A 17338-nucleotide genomic window follows, 5' to 3' on the forward strand; every position below is an offset into this window, starting at 1 on the left:
ACACCACACTGGGTTTCTCATTTATGTAAAGTGGTGATGCTTGCTCTGACCTGACGAGGCCACAGCCGGACCAACCAGTGTCTGTCACAGGCTGGCTGCTTCTAGTGGCCAATGAGAAAATGCTACCGTGTCCTCATTTGCTGGCCCAGATCCTTCAAAGTGCGTAGACAGGCCTTCAGCCCCCCCGCCAGGCTGGATTTCCCAGCCTGTGGCCTCATGGTGATTCCTCTGTGGTCAGAGCCACTGCTGTTGAGAGCCGTCCAGGCTGGGGGAGATGGGGGGCGTGGGCAAACCAGGGTCACATGTGTAAGCTGAAACTGGCAGCCTCCACTTCCCAGGGGCTCCCCCTACACCCCCTTCCTCCCTAGCAGTGTTTAGTGTTTGTTGCCACGACAAACGTAAGCGCGGGATTGCCAAACCCTGAGCCGCTGAGCAATGCTACCATACTCAGGAGACCAGCTCTGACTGCGTGTTCCTGTAACTGCCCGCCGCGGCACGCACCCTGGGGGTGCAGACTGGACATAGCCTGTGCTACCGAGATTCAGCCACCTTCCCCATTTGACACATCTGAAATCCGGTGAAAGCGAGCATCAGGGCAGAGCAGTCTCTGGAGGGAAAAGAAGGCAGAGGGGTGGGTGGGCTGGGGAAGGAAGTGGGTCCCAGAAGAGGGTCCTGGCAGAGGGACGTCAGCCTGCCCTAGAGGGTAAGAACCCAGTCTTGGTTAACAACCAGCTGCTAGAACTGCCGCCGCCGCCTCCGTCGTGGCTTAGAAGGAAAAAAACAAAAACCCAAACCGGACATTTCCAGATGTGCCTGGTTTTCCAGACCCCCAGCTGGAGTAGGGGATGTGATATGGGGCTGGGGGTGGACTGACAAGACAAGATCGGTTTCGGTCCTCCGGGTGCCTCAGGAAAAAAATCCAACCCTGAACCACCTTAATGGGGGTGTAAGCCAGCCTGGTCTGCGTTCGCCACTGTCGGCATGAGCAAGAAGCTGTTGGTAAGTGAGGAGTCACGACCACGGGAAACAGGGACGTCTAAGCCTGTGCCTGTTGCTTTGTCTCCTCTCGCCTCAGGTGGGAAGTAACGACTTGACCCTTGTGAACCTTCACCTGGCACCCTTGATCCTGCCGGGAAGTGAGAATCCGAGCAGGAATCACAGCGACAGCCACCGCCTGGCCAGCTTTGTGCAGACCTTGCAGGAAACCCTGAAAGGTAGGAAATGCTCTTTCTCCGTGACTGGGCCCACAGCTCCCACTTCTGAAGGGCAGGCACGGAATGGCCTCTTCCAAGCATCTCTTCCATCCCTTAGGCTGACCCGGCTGACGGCAGTAGTGTATCTTGAGGGCACAGAAGACCACCATCCCTGGGCATGGTGGCATCTGTCTCGGCGGGTCTACCACACATGTCCTGTGGTATCGGCTTTGGGGCCCTTCTAGCCTCCCTTTGATGGAAAGATTGTGGGGGGAGGAAGGGAGGATACCTTCCCTCGTGACCAGTCCTCCTGGTTCAGCTGCCCCCATGGGGGTACCACCTGCAGATTCACACGTGCTCGTCTTGTGAGAGAGAGACCATGGGTGACAGGACTGGGGAAGTCCTGAAGAGCACATGTACGCTTTTTCTTCCTGGTGGGATGCAGGTGACCCTGAAGGAGCCCTGGTGCTCTCAGGAAATCTGGTTGTTCATCTTTGCTTCTTCATAGTGGTAGGACCTGGACGAGCCCCCCCACACCACTTGAAGCCTGTCTGGTCGGGGGATGGCCGGTGCTCACCTCCCAGGGGTGCCCGGTGGGCATGGTGACTGTCTGTGGATGAACCAGGCACATAGTAGGGGCTCAGCAGGCAGGAACTGACTCAGAAAATACCAGAACACTGAGAAGAGCAGAGCTTCGGGAGGGAGTCGGTTCTCTGGGTCCAAGCTCTGGCCCAGCCTTACAGAAAGTTCTTGTGTGCAGGGTTTACCAGGAAGGAAACGTTGACGCTGCTGTGAAGCCTGGGCTATTGTCAGCTTGGTGGGGTTCTTCAGAGCCCTGCCCTTCTCTAGGTGAGGGTTTCTGACTGGAGTTCTGGAATTCTCTTCCATGCTCACCGATATTCTCTAGTTTTCTAAGCCTACTGCATGCTAGATCAGTCCCTCACATGGGTGATTCATGAGCATCCGGCTATAAAAATAATTAGGTCACATTATAAATTTGCATCTTAAAAAGGTGTCTTGGTTGTAGTAAAGTATATCCGACATGACACTGACCGTCTTCACCATTTTTAAGTGTACGGTTCCGTGGTGTTAAATTCGTTTATACAGTCTTATAACCACGCCCTCCATCCGTCTGCAGAACATTTTCTTCTTTCCAAACTGAAACTCTGTGCCCATTCAGCATGAACTCCCTGCTGCCCCCATCTTCAGTCCCTGGCGACTGCCCTTCTCCTTCCTGGCTCTGAATTCGGCTACACCAGGTACCTCTGCTAAGTTGGAATTGGGCAGTGTTTGTCCTTTTCTAGCTGGCTTAGCTTACATTAGGTCTTTATGGTTCATCCATCGTGTAGTCTGTGTCAGAGTTTCCTTCCTTTTTCAGGCCCGATACTATTTATTCTGTTGTCTGTCTCTCCTGAATTTCCACTCGTTTATCCACTCGCTGGCTGATGGATCCCTGGGCAGCTTCAATCTTGTGGCTGTTGGGAGGAATGCTGCTCTGAACATTGATAGACAACTTACATTTGAACCAGGATGTGCTGTGGCCAACATTCTACTTAGGAGTTTGGCGGGCTAAAAAAAAAAGTTTAAGCCAAGATACCCCATCCAAGAAGCATCCCTGTGGGAAATTGTTCACACACAGCTGGTTTCTAACCTATTAAAAAGGATGACCTGATGGCTTTTAAAATCTGTGGACGTTTCTATCATTCTCCACCTCAAGCCCTTCTTTGCCTGTATGTTAGAAGCAGAAAGCGGGAATTCCGGTTCATAACTTCTCTGGTAACATCTCACTGCTTCTTCCTGACACTTAGAGAGTAAGCAGGTCATTGTACCAAGTTGCCAAGGGGACTGTTGACCTACAGCCTGGCTCACCTTGGCTTGTCCAGGTATGGATGGTGACTCCTGTTCCCTGCGTCCTTGTGTTTCTGATATCCAGTGAACGGGTGACACAGCAGACCCAGGGGTTCTGGAAGCCCTCCAGCCTGCCCCAGGTGCAGGGGCAAATCCATTATTTGCAGAGATGGCGGAGCTAAAACAAAGACAAAGCTTTTTATTCTATAGCCTTGCATCAGAGCAAACAGAAGCGATTTGATTAGCAAACTCTGGGCCTTTCTGCCTTTGTCTGGAATGTGTGTCTGGGTTGACATGAGCATGTGTGCCAGGCCTCTGTCAGAGTGTTCTTCTTTCAGACCCCCTGAGGCTCACTCTGTGAACTCTGTTAGACTGAAACACGGTGTGCGGTAATGCCTGGCGTCTGGGTTGGACCATCCCTCAGTGGGGACCAGCTCCTGCTGTTGCCCCTGGCATTCTGCAAATCTGTCACTATCTGAGGAAATCAGCCCCAGGCATACTCCCCTCACTCCTGAGAACCAAGGAGCCCATCCCTGGGAATCCCAGGCGGACGGTGTTCTCGGAGGGTTCAGGCCTCCTCTTCTCAGAGGCAAGGACCATGTTGATGTCCTCAGTGCCACCAATTTAACGGAAAGCAGAGAAGTCGTGGGGGACCCAGATATGCCCATTCAGAAAAGGAGTTGTTATTTTCATTCTTGAAGTTACACAGAGCTGGGTTTTTTGACCTTTGACACCAGCGTCTCGCCTGGTTTCAGAATTGCCTTTTTGGCCCAGACTTCTTCAGGTGTGCATCCCAGTGAACTCTTCCCATTGTGAGTAATGTTCTGCCTCCGTTCTCTTAACCTTCAGTTTTTCTTGTCATTTAATAAATATAGCATCGTTCTTTCCTTTCAAAGAGTCCATCTGCATTCTGGGGTTTTCCTTACGCCTCATTCATGAGTTCACTGCATACGTGTTTATCAACTGTCTGCCAGGCAGCAGGCCCTGTTCCAGGCATGGGGGATTTTGTGACGAGCAACCACCCATGTCCCTGTGGCTCTGCTGTTTCTAGCGTTTTGTGAAGAGCCAGGGACTTGAGGGCTGGTCTGATGCATTGGAGCGAGCCATTCAGCCTCTCAGAGACTTAGCTCCTTACCTATGGAGAGGGGCCCGCACCAGGTGAGGCCTCTTGGATGGGCATTAGACCAGTCGGGTAGGAGTTTTGAGGTCTGCTTTCCTGTTGAGGTTGGCACTGATTTCTCAAGACAGCAAGAGCTTGCCCTGCCCTGGGCACCAAGGTTGTTGAGATGTGGCGTGGAGGTACCATCACACAGTGGGGCCGCGGGAGAGTCTTCCTTCCCCTTGGCCTCCAGCAGTGGGGGTGACCACTGCAGTGCCTGAGTGCCCTCTGCTGGTGGCTTGTGTTATTTCACTTCAGATTTCTTTGCCTCTAGCCATTATTGCTACAACATATTCGCGTTCAAGAAAAAAATTTGTTGAGTGTCTCAGATACCTTTGGCTCTCATTCATGAACTGCTTTCCTCAAAGCCTCCCTTGCTAGTTAGGATGGAAACCCTGCTTCCCACAATAATGTGGCTTCCCTGAGGGAACCTGGAGACAGGAAGTGATGGTTAGGCAAAGATAATGGGAATCCAGTGGGGTCCAGTGTCTTCTTGGAATGTCTGCTCCATCTGGGAAGTACTTTGTGATGATTCCACTTACTCTAGTGTACATCAAACAATGGTAGAAATACTCAAAGTACTCTAAAGAGAAAACATTTCCATTCTGGCCCTGTATTAGTCGGTTAGGGCCACCATAACAAAATACAGCAGTCTGGGTGGCTTAGACAATAGAAATGTATTTCCTCATAGTCCCGGAGGCTGGAAGTCTGAGAACAAGGTGTGGGCAGGGGTGGTTTCTCCTGAGGCCTCTCTCCTTGACATGTAGATGGCCACCATCTTGTATCTTTGCATGGTTTTCTCCACTGCGCCCAATGAACGTTTGTCAAGCTCTTATGAAATATCCAGTCAAGACCCTTAGGCTTTTTCTTTTCTTTTTTTTTTTTTTTTTTTAAAGATTTTTTTATTTTTATTTATTTGACAGAGAGATCACAAGCAGGCAGAGAGGCAGGCAGAGAGAGAGGAGGAAGCAGGCTCCCCGCTGAGCAGAGAGCCCGATGCGGGGCTCGATCCCAGGACTCTGAGATCATGACCTGAGCCGAAGGCAGCAGCTTAACCCACTGAGCCACCCAGGCGCCCCGAGACCCTTAGGCTTTTTCTGCCACGAGATTTGGATCACATGAGCTAGAACAGGGATGATCTCTGCATCCTCTAGCTCCCCTTTTCCAGATGTGTTACTCATCTGCTCTTAAAGTCTTGTGAGCATGTTGGAGTTTTTGTTGTTGTTGTTTTGTTTTGTTTTTTGGGGGTTTTCTTTGTTTGTTGTTGCACAAGGTATTTAGAAAAATTGGAAGAATGAGGGCGCCTGGGTGGCTCAGTGGGTTAAGCTGCTGCCTTCGGTTCAGGTCATGATCTCAGGGTCCTGGGATCGAGTCCCACATTGGGCTCTCTGCTCGGCAGGGAGCCTGCTTCCCTCTCTCTCTCTCTCTGCCTGCCTCTCTGTCTACTTGTGATCTCTCTCTGTCAAATAAATAAAATCTTTAAAAAAAAAAAGAAAAATTGGAAGAATGAGAACCAGATAGATGCACTCCTGACCCCATGGAGTCCAATCAGAGAATCGAGATCCCACTTTGTGGGCTGCGATCAGTTTTGTTTTGACCTCCCAGCACCTCTTAAATGCCTGCTTCTCCTTCTTTCCACCTGCAGGAGAAAAAGACATGATTGTTTTAGGGGACTTCGGCCAGGGTCCTGAGAGCAGTGACTGTGATATCTTGAGGAAAGAAAAATTCTTCCACCTGGTCCCTGCACACACCTTCACCAACATCAGCACCAAGAATCCCCAAGGCTCGAAGTCTCTAGACAACATCTGGATCAGTAAAAGCTTAAAGAAGGTCTTCACAGGTAAAGCAGAAGTCCCTCGGTCTTTCTCCTGCTCAGAAATGTTGTAAGAGAGACTTGTCCAAACTGATCGTCCCAGATCCTTTGGTTTGATGACTCTGGTTGGGAGTTCTCCTATGTCCTGTGTGGGTGATTTACAGGATTATATATGGTTTAGGCTCCTCTGTAACCATCATTCAAACAGCCACTCTGAGGAGTGAAGGGGGCCATGAAAAATGGTGAAAAGGCATTCACTGATCTTCAGTAGGGGCAAACCTGGTTATAGGCCGGCAGAGTACCAGTTCTGAGAGGAGCCCATACCTTACTCTAATTTTAAGGACACTTGGTCATTTAGCAAGCATTCCTCAAGCCTCCTCATATTCAGGCGCTATGTTGTGGCCTGTGGTTTCCTGAAGCGCTGTCGGTGCCCCAACGAGCCGCCATTGAGGACGAGCGGACACGTCTCAGAGCATCGTGGTAGGATGGAGACATGCTTTACCTGGACCTCATGAGGACCAGGGTGTGGTGGGTAATCTCAGCGCAGCAAAGCAGCCCCAGGAGCCCCCAAACCAGTAGCCTGCTGAGCTGACTGTGGGCCAGGAAATATTAGTCAGAAACAGGGCAATGATAGGCAGTGTCTTTTGATGAACAACAGAAACTGTGGTTCTCCATCCTGCCTGGCCGCTTTGCTAAGTCCCAGCATGTTATCCATATTCTACTTCAGTGAGACATTTCTGTGAAAGCACCCATTTTGGAATTGGCCTGGGAGCACCTCCTGGGCAGCCAGCACTGAACTCCTCAGCAGAATTTCCAGTCCAGCGGCGCCTGGGTGGCTCAGTGGGTTAAAGCCTCTGCCTTTGGCTCAGGTCATGATCCCAGGGTCCTGGGATCGAGCCCCGCATTGGGCTCTCTGCTCAGCGGGGAGCCTGCTTCCTCCTTTCTCTCTCTCTCTGCCTGCCTCTCTGCCTACTTGTGATCTCTGTCAAATGAATTAAAAAAAAAAATCTTAAAAAATAAAAATAAAAATAAAAAAATAAAGAATTTCCAGTCCAGGCTGCGTCACCAGCTTCTTACTCCTCTCTCTGGGTGTTGGTTTCCCGTTGGACTGTGTTGGGGGCGGGTCTGCAGGTAAAGGAATGGGTCTCAGGAGGAGTGGCAATCATCCAACTCAGTGAGACACGGTTTGTGGAAAGGCGCTGCTCGCCAGAGGCTGGCCCCAGGCTGCCTAGGCTGCCCAGGGTGCCAGGAGGGCATGCTGTCATCAAAAGAGAACACAGGGCCAGAAGGAAGTTAGAAATGATTTCATCGGTCTCCTTGCTGCGAAATTCTAGAAACTCAGGTGTGGGGAGGAGTGAACTGAATAGGCAATTTATAGGACTTCTTTGGAAAAAATGTCACTGTGTACATGAGAAGACACTCAAACATCACTCATCGTCAGGGAAATGCAAATCAAAACCGCAATGAGATATCACGTCTTTGAGAGACATTTGACCCTGCGTCAGAAATTTATTCTTGTTGCTCAGATTAGAAGAGGTGTATGGTGAGGAGGAGGTCAACCATAGGCCGATGGGTATGGCAGTGAGTGGGAGGCCCAGCCTCCAGGGGACTTCGGTGCCTACACAGTAAGCCCTCGCTTGTCCAGAAGATCACATTGGCGGAAACCTGTTGTTTGCGCCGGCAAGCTGGGTGTCTGAGGGGTATTGACCCGGCATCCTGGCTCCCCGCTGCAGCAGAGGTCTCGACCCACCGGTCCATGGCCCCAGCCAGCCCCAGGCCTGATCCCAGGGTCTCTTTTCCCTCTCCCTCCAGGTCACTGGGCCGTAGTGAGAGAAGGCCTCACGAACCCTTGGATTCCCGATAACTGGTCCTGGGGCGGAGTGGCTTCTGAGCACTGCCCTGTGCTCGCTGAGTTTTATGCTGAAAAGGATTGGAACAAGAAGGAAGGCCCTCGGAACGGCAACGGGGTCACCTTGGAGCGAAGTGAAGCCAACGTTAAGCACGAGCGATGACGGCACCCAGAGGTCTCTCCACCTCTGAGTCTGGAGGGCCCCAGGCAGGGGAATCCACCCTTCCAGGTGAAGACGCGGAGCCAGAACTGCATCATGGTCTTGGGCCTGACAACACTAGCCCCTGGGCCTCGACCTGCCTGCCTTCTCTGTGGACGTTCTTGGACCTCTCATGGGGGAGGTCCCATCAGAAGCACAGTGGGGGACCGAGATGTCTTGTAATCTGGGGATACCATCCACCCCCGGAGATGCAGGCTGGCCGGCCGCTGCCCCTGGGTGGCGGCATGCACAGAACCGTGACAGGGCTGATGGGGCCGGAGAGGGTGGTCTTAGGCTGCTAGGCCGGGTCTGAGCCGTGCCAGAAGCACTCGTCTCTGACCACTGGTCCATGACGCTCTGGCTGCAGATTGCATAAAGGTTTTAACTGTGACTGAGCTGAGCACTCTTCTCAGATATTTTGAGTGGTGATTTTTAGTTTTGTTTTGAAAAAATAAACAGAGATGAACGTGCCTGGTTTCAGTGAACGTCCCGGGGGTGGGCCCCCTGCCTACGGGTGTTTTGTGCCCAGTTCCGGCACCTCTGTGAGGCTGTTGTCCAGGCAACTGCTCGATTACACCCCCTACTTTGCAGAGATGCCTCCCACACCCCTGTCGACCCCCTGAGTTTACTATAAAATCTTCCTATGACCTTCTCCCTCCCAGCCTGTTTTCTGTCTTCTGACCCCTGAGCGTCATTTGTGTCTCTGGCCATTCAGTGTCGGTTCCCTGCGCTGGGCAAGAATTCCAGAATGATCTTCTGTCCTCCCTCCCTCCCCACCCACTTCAATTTTCAGTCTGGTTCCTAGCCCAGAGCCGCCCTACGGTGATTCTGAGGACTGTTGATTCTAGATCCACAGGAAGCTAAGCCTGTGTGTATTGAGGGAGGCTTCATTTTTGTGGGGGTTGGGGGCGGGGGCAGGGAGATGAACCCATGTTAACAGCCACAAGGTATCCCTTCCTTTGCTGGCATGGTTCTCCCTTAGGTCTCCTGTGAGACCAGATTATAACACCCATTTCCAAAGAAACCGAGGCTTAGAACACTTAACCTCCTGCAGGTCGCATAACCGGTAAGTAGATGGGATTCAAACCCAGCCCGAGAGCCCGTGCCCACATGTCCAGTCTGTGCTTGCCAGCACCAATGCCCCGAAGGCAACAACCCTGATAGCGAATGTGTGAGTCCTGAGCCTGAATGATAAGTTGTTCCAGGTCACCAAAGAAGCCAAGGGTTTATTCCTCCCTCCACGCTGAAAACCCAGTGTGGACCAGTACCCAGAAACTGCTGTCACCACACAGTGTGAACCCAGTGGCTGGGGCTGGGGCCAGATGCAGTGACAGACGCCTGTTTCCACCAATGACCGTCTTTTGGACCAGCCAGCTGCAAGGAGCGTCACTGATCGTGGGCCCAGGAAGGAGGTCCTCCAGGTACTCTGAGGGTGCCTGGGCTTTGGCCGGGCCTCTCCGAGGGACCAACTCCAGTGGGGGAGGTGGGGTGAGCAGTGCCTCTCTCTTGGGCTTAGGCTGTGCCACTGGAGATATGAATGAGCCTGGACCAAAAGCACTCAAGTTAGAAGGAAAGGTCATGGCAGGGAGGAAAGGATGCTTCCCAGCAAAGCAGACCATTTTTTGTTGCCTCATCTAAAGAGCAGACTTCACCAGGATTCACCAGCCAGCTGCCCCAAATCCTTTTGGCCAGATTGGCTTTTGCACCAAAACTATGGAAAGACAAGTCTTACGTGAAAGTAAAGGAAAAGAAATCCAATTAAATGACCTCACTGAAGGTCACTCCATTTGAGGCAGGGAGGGAGGGGGCGTGGAGTGGAAGGCAGCAGCCACATCTCAGACACAGAGTAGGTCCTGGCTTTGGCTCCTCACATTCAAGCAGTTGCTTGGAAGGGCTGTCTGCAGGGAGGGGGCACTGCCCACAGCGGGGCAGGCCTGTCTGCAGAGGGAGCTGCTGTTCTAGCCACAGCCTTCTTTGTTTTTGCTTTAGGGGGGATGGTTTTGACTTGGGTTTTATTTTGCTTTGCTTTTTTTCTTTTTCTTTTTTTTTTTTTTTGCCATCTTTAATTAATAGATGTTATTTTTAGGAGTGGTTTTAGGTTGGTAAGGAACCAGAGCAGAAAGCACAGAGTTCCCACACTCGCGGTGTGGTAGTTTTCCCTGTTGTTAGCATTAGTGTGGTGTACTCGCTACCATTAAGGAACCAGGACTGATACGTTATTATTAACTGAAGTCCATAGTTGAAGGTTCACTCTTTGTACATTCCATGGGTTTCAACAAACATATAAAGACATATATCCACTTTTCTCTGATCTAAAAATCCTCTGTGCTCTGCCTGTTCATCACCTCCCCCGCCCCCGCCCCGCCCCAGCAACCGCTGGTCCTTCTACTGTCTCCCTGGTTTTGCCTTTTCTAGAAGGCCCTATAGTTGCAATCAGTCTATAGCCTTTTCCGGTTGGCTTGTCTTAGCAACCTGCATTTACAGTTCCTCTGTGTCTCTACGTGGCCTGATAGCTCTTTTCTTGTTATTGCTGAACCACAGTCCATTGGATAGACTTTATCTGCTCCCCACCCCTTGGACTCTTTCTAAATCCCCACTTTCTCCAGACTTCCCTCCCACCCCATCCCCAGCTCCGTCCTCAGATGGGACATTTCTCTCCCATTCTTCCTTTCCTTCCCTCTCCATTCTTGTCTTCCTTCCCCTGCTTTCCAGGATTGTTCGAGAAGGGCCCTACGGCAAACCCACTTTGTTGGAAAAGCCCAGTTGGAAAAGCCCTGATGCACAACGGTTTCTGGCAGGTGGGTTTGGGCAGGAGATGTGAAGGAATTACGTGCTAGGGACCCGCAAAGTCCCAGGGGACAAGTGGAAGCTCTGCCATCCTCCCTGGGTCCCTCTATCCTGGAGCACCACAGGCAACCACAGCCCTTCCCCTCCTGCCCCAGTGGAACCTTCCTCTCATGACCATTGTCCCACAGAGGTGCTGTGATCAGAGAGCTCCCCTCCTCTCTCTGCGCAGGAGCCAGTCAGCAGGGCCCTGGGGACCATCTCTCCATTCTGCTGCACCAGCCCCATCCCTTACTGTCCCCAGACTTAGCGGCAGGAGGTGGGGGCAGACAGAAGCCCTTCTGTGCTACAAATAATTGGCTCCAGGCTAGGACTCCCTCACTACTGCTTGGAAGATGTCAAAGGAAGCAAAATAGGCATGGCCCTCAAGAGCGGGCTGTATTCTTCCAGAGCCAGAGGGATGTCCTTTACTTCTTTGTGTTTCTTTAGATCTAAGAGTTGAGTTCTCCCCGAATGCTCCCGTGCAGACAGGAGTGAGTGAGAACCCCGCCTGGCAGGAGTCTCCGCCGTCTGTGGGATTGGGAGGTGAGTGCCCGTGGCGTGAGAGTGCCACGGGGTCTGCTTGCAAAGGAAAGGAATTCATGGCTTCAGCAGCACTCAGTAATCTTAAACTGGCTCTTGCTTGTAAATAATCCCTGTCCACACTTACTGGCTCCTTACTGTCCCAAGCACTTGACACTTGTAACTGCTTTATTTCTCAGAAGGGTTCAGTGAGGTTGGTTCTACTGTCCGTGTTCCTCCTGCAGATGAAGGAGCTGAGGGACTGAGAAGGGAAGACAGGAGGGGCTCTGGTTTCCCTGGGATAAGGAGGACGTTTGGTCTGGGACATGTCGAGCAGACACAGAGGGCTGTGGAAAATAAGTGGCCTTGACAGAGCCAGGTGAGACTAACGCCAAAGGGACAGGCCAGGGAGATTTTGCCGGGTCTTCCAGCTTTCTGGAAACCACCTTGGAGGCTGAGTAGCCAAGGATGACCTAGGCAATGGTGTTACCCCAGCAGCACACAGACTGAGGAAAGCAGGCGGGAGAGCCCCAGGGGTGGCCAGGTCCCCTCACCACTGCAGGCCAAGGGTGCAGGTGCAGGACAAGCTTTGAAGGCCGTGGGGTGGTCTGGGGCATCCTAGGACCTCTGACTCTTGCCTCTTAGGGTGTCTCCAGCTCCTCCCTTTTTCTCTGGTGGGTGCCTGTGGCCTGTTTGGGTTTGGTAACATGGACAGTTCAGGTCCATTAGAGCAATGAAGTTCAAATGTCTGTGAAAGAGAGCATCGGGAAGAAGGGCTTTGTCTCCACAGCACCATGTCCTTGGGTGGCAGTCGTTCCCAGTGGCCGGGGAAGGAGGGACAAGAGGGAAAGAGACAAAGCCTCTGAAGACCTTCCGGTCTGCTAGTGCCTTCCCGAGTCTGAGGTCAAACCACATGAGGCAGGTTTCCCTTGGTGCTTGTGGGATGTTTAACAGTTCTCATCTCACAGATTTGCCTATTTCAACACAATGAAATGTTATTGAAGATCTCTCTCAAGACTGTATATAGTATTTAATATACTTTAGCATATAATACACTTCCTGTGTTTATACACAGAGTATGTATATTGGTTTTTAGCCTAACTCAAGGAATTTTTATGTCAAACTCGTTAATGAGATTAAAATTGAACACAAGAGGACACCTGATTTTGGAATGGGACTGCGGACTTCAGTAAGTCCTTCTCCTGAGCTCTTGAAAGGGTTATACATATCTTTCCTAGAAGAATTATGATGGCTTAAAGTCAAAGTGTAGTTCTGTGTTTAACTGTAAGGATTAACCAGCAAGATTAGTCTAATCTAGACCTCCAGCCTGAAATAAAATAGGGAAAGGGAAGAGCCAGAAGAGAAGGGGAAAGAAGAGCTCGTGGTCCCTCTAGTGGGTAATTGTGGAGTGGCACTCAAATTCCCTCAAGCTCAAATAACTCACTCTAGAGTTAGGTCTTCCTAGATCCAGGAAGGCCCATTGACCTGTAAGATCCAAGATAATTTCCTGGGAGAAACACAGTGATTAACCAGGGGAGTACAGTAAATATGATAGAGGTTATTTTTAAAGGGCAAAAGAAACAAATAATCTGATTTATCTAAATTGAGATATATACACCTGAGGTAATCATGTATTTGCAGCTCATGAGAACTTTGACATAAATGGTATTTGGGACTTTTTCAGGTTTATCTAATTCCCATATTGGAAAAAATAATCTCCAGCATTCCACAATCTCTTGAAATTATCATCCACTGAAATGCCACTTATTTTTTAAAAGAACAAACCCTCATAACTTTATTTAGAGAGTTCATATCTTAGAATAATCGGATATATATTAAACGGAAAAATCAAAATACAGAAAAATATGTGTAGTAACCTGTACTAAAAAGAAAGAGTAGTTTTGCATATTTGATTGTAAATGCATAAAAGATGTCTGGGACCCAGCACACACACAAATAGTGAAGTTGGTTTTCTTGTTTTTCCGAGCTTCATTGAGCTATGATTCACAGAGAACATTATGGAGTATAATGTGATGACTTTCTCTTAAAGACTTAATTTATTTATTTAATTTATCTATCTATCTATTTATTTATTTATTTATTATTTAACATGGAGAGACTCAGTGAGAGAGGGAACACACACAGAGGGAGTGGGAGAGAGAGAGAGGGAGAAGCAGGCTTCCCGCCAAGCGGGGAGCCCGATGTGGGGCTCAATCTCAGGACCCTGGGATCATGACCTGAGCCTAAGGCAGATGCTTAACTGACTGAGCCACACAGGCGCCCTTAATGGGACAACTTAATATGTTTATATACTATGAAATGATTACTATAGTAGTATTAGTTAACACCTCTAGTTAACACCTCTACAACCTCACATAATTACCATTTCTTTTCTGTGGTGAGAACATTTAAGATCTACTCTCTTGACACCTTTCAGGTATATAATACAATATTGATAACTGTAGTCACTGTGCTGTACATTAAATCTCTCAGAATCATCTGGAAGTTTGTATACTTTGACTAACATCTCCCCAGCAACATCCCCTGGTAACCATTATTCTACTCTGTTTCCATGAGTTTAGCTTTTTTATATCCCACATATAAGTGATAATCATACAGTAATCATCTTTCTCTGATATATTTCACTTAGCATAATGCCTTCAAGCCCATCCGTGTTGTTGCAAATGGTAGGATTTTCTTCTTTCTTGTGGCTGATTAATATTCCAGTGTGTGTCCACACGCATGCGCACATCTTCTTTCTACATTCACCTTTGCACAGACACTTAGATTATTTCCCTATCTTGGCTATTGTGAATAATGCTGCAGGGAACATTGGAATGCAGATATCTATTCAATACCCTATTTTTATTTCCTTTGATTATATATCCAGAAGTGGGATTACTGGCTCCTATAATAGTTCTAATTTTAATTTTTTTTGAGGAACCTCCCTTCTGTTTTCCATACTTGTTTTACTGATTTATATTTTCACCAACAGTGTACAAGTCCCTTTTCTCCATATCTCTGCCAATATCCCTTGTCTTTTTGATGATAACTGTTCTAACAGGTGTGAGGTGATACCTCACTGTGGTTTTGATTTGCATTTCCCTGATGATTAGTGTTGTTGAATGTCTTTTCACATACACGTTGGCAATTTGTATGTATTCTTTGGAAAAAATGTTCAGTTCTTTTGCTCATTTTAAAATCAGATTGTATTTTTTGCTTTTGAGTTGCATGAGTTCCTTGTATATTTTGGATATTAACTCCTTATCAGATATACGATTTGCAAATATTTTCTGTCATTCCAAAACTTGTCTTTTCATTCTGTTGTTCCTTTTGTTGTGCAGGAGCTTTTCAGTTTGATGTAGCCCCACTTATTTATTTTGCTCTTGTTACTTCTACTTTTGATTTCACATCTTTAAAAAAAAATGTTGCCAAGGCCAGTGTCAAAGAGCATTTCCCCTATGATCTCTTTTAGGATTTTTATGGTTTCATGTCTTGTGTTGAAGTGTTTAATCCATTTTGAGTTAATCTTTGTGAATGATCTAAGACATCCAATTTCATTCTTCTGCATATGGATATCCAGTTTTCCCAACACTATTTCTTGAAGAGACTGTCCTTCTCCCATTGAGTATTATGGGCCTTCCATTCTGTTCTGTTGGTCTGTGTGTCTATTTTTATGCCTGTAGGATACTGTTTTGATTACTATTGCTTTATAGTATAGTTTGAAATCAGGAAGTGTGATGCCTATGGGGTTTTTTTCTTTCTCAAGATTGCTTTGCTGATTATTCAGGGTCTTTTGTTGTTCTATATCAATTTTAATATTTTTTTCTATTTTTGTGGGAAAAAAATTTCACTGTGTCCTGGGCTTTTCACACTGGAATTTTGATAGGGATTGCATTGCATCTACACATGGCTTTGGGTAGTATGGACGTTTTGAAAATATAAATTGTTCTGATCCATAAACATGAGTTATCGTTCCATTTATTTGTGTCTTCTTCCCTTTCTTTCATGAAGGTCTTATAGTTTTAAATATATAGAACTCCTTGATTAATCTATTAAGTATTTTATCATTTTTGATATTGTGAATGGGATTTTCTTTTTCAGATATTTCATTGTTTAGAGACACAACTGATTTCTGTATTTAGATTTTGTATCTTGTAACTTTATTGAATATGTTAATTAGTCTATGTTGATGGAGAAAATCTTTAGGATTCTCAATGTATGAGATCATATCTGGAAATGTAGAAAATTTTACTTCTTTATTTCCAGTTTGGATGCCTTTATTTATGTGCTCTTGCCTGATTGCTGTGGCTAGGACTTCTAGTAACATGTTGAATGGGAGTCGTGAGACTGGGCATCCTTGTCTTGTTCCTGATCTGATAGGGTAAGTTTTTAACCTTTTACCATTGAGTATGATGTTGGCCTTGGGCTTGTCATGTGTGGTCTTTATAATGTTGAGGTTCATTCCTTCTATACCCAGTACTTTTATTTTATTTTCAGCATAACAGAATTCATTGTTTATGCACCACACCCAGTGCTCCATGCAATACGTGCCCTCCATGATACCCACCACCTGGCTCCCCCAACCTCCCACCCCTTCAAAACCCTCAGATTGTTTTCCAGAGTCCATAGTTTCTCATGGTTCATCTCCTCTTCCAATTTCCTTCAACTCCCTTCTCTCCATCTCCCTATGTCCTCCATGTTATTTGTTATGCTCCACAAATAAGTGAAACCATATGATAATTTACTCTCTCTGCTTGACTTATTTCACTCAGCATAATCTCTTCCGGTCTATGTTGATACAAAAGTTACCCAATACTTTTAGAGTTTTTAATCATGAAGTGATGTTGAAATTTGTCAAATGCTTTTTCTGCATTTATTGAGATGATCAGATTATTTTTATCTTGTATTTTGTTAATGTGGTTTATTACATTTTTGATTTGTGTATGTTGAACCATCCTTGTTTCCCAGGAATACATCCCACTTTATCATGATGTCTGATCCTTTTAATGTCCTGTTGAATTTGGTTTGCTGTTTGAATTTTGTTGAGAATTTTTGCATCTGTATTCATCAGGGAGATTGGCCTGTAGTTTTGTTCTTCAAGTATCCTTACCTGGTTTTGATAGCAGAGTAATTCTCACAGAATGAGTTTAGGAGTGTTCTTTTCAATTTATTGGAAAAGTCTGAGAAGGAATGGCATTAATTCTTCTCTAAAGTTTTGGTAGAATTCACCAGGAAAATGATGTGACCCTGAATTTTTCTTTTTTAGATTTTTGATTACTCATTCAGTGTCCTTACTTATTACTGGTCTATGTTCAGATTTTCCATTTCTTCCTTATTCAGTCTTGGTAAGGTTGTATCTGTATCTTTCTAAGAATATATCCATTTCTTCTGAATTATCCAATCTGATGGTATATTAATTATTCATAGTAGTCTCCTATAATCCTTTGTGTTTCTGTGGTATCAATCGCAATGCCTTTCATATCTGATTTCATTTGACTCTTTTGTTCTTAGTGTAGCTAAAAGTTAGCCTATTTGTTTACCTTTTCAAAAAAACAACTCTCAGTTTTGAATTTTTTTTTCTATTGTTTTTCTGGTCTTCATTTTTCCTCTGATCTTTGTTATTTCTTTCCTTCTGTTAACTTTGGGCTTATTCTCTTGTTTTTCTAGTCTCTTGAGGTGTAAAGTTACGTTGTTCAAGATTTTTTCAAATTAGTGTTAGTGTTTATCATTATATGCATCTCTCCTGGAACTGCTTTTGCTGGATCCCATAAGTTTTGATACATTGTATTCCCATTTTCGTTTTTTTCAAAGATTTTTTTTTTTTTAATTTTCCTTTGATTTCTTCTTTGACCCATTGGTCGTTCAGGAGCATGTTGTTTAATTTCCATATGTTTGTGAATTTTCCAGTTTTCTTTCTGTTACTAATTTC

General features: G+C 47.0%; 1 protein-coding gene across 3 annotated transcripts in view; it reads left to right on the forward strand.

Moving 5' to 3' along the window:
- EEPD1 (endonuclease/exonuclease/phosphatase family domain containing 1) overlaps positions 1 to 8531 on the forward strand; it is a 110774-nt gene extending 102243 nt beyond the window's left edge. For all 3 annotated transcript variants that reach the window (XM_047694900.1, XM_047694902.1, XM_047694901.1), the window contains exons 6-8: positions 1076 to 1214; positions 5846 to 6040; positions 7826 to 8531. In XM_047694900.1, coding sequence (XP_047550856.1) covers positions 1076 to 1214; positions 5846 to 6040; positions 7826 to 8025 — 534 coding nt within the window. In that variant the 3' untranslated portion in view covers positions 8026 to 8531. The remainder of the gene's footprint in view (positions 1 to 1075; positions 1215 to 5845; positions 6041 to 7825) is intronic.
- The last annotated feature ends 8807 nt before the right edge of the window (positions 8532 to 17338 follow it).

This window comes from Lutra lutra, chromosome 11 (genome assembly GCF_902655055.1).
Source record: "Lutra lutra chromosome 11, mLutLut1.2, whole genome shotgun sequence".
NCBI lineage: Eukaryota > Metazoa > Chordata > Mammalia > Carnivora > Mustelidae > Lutra > Lutra lutra.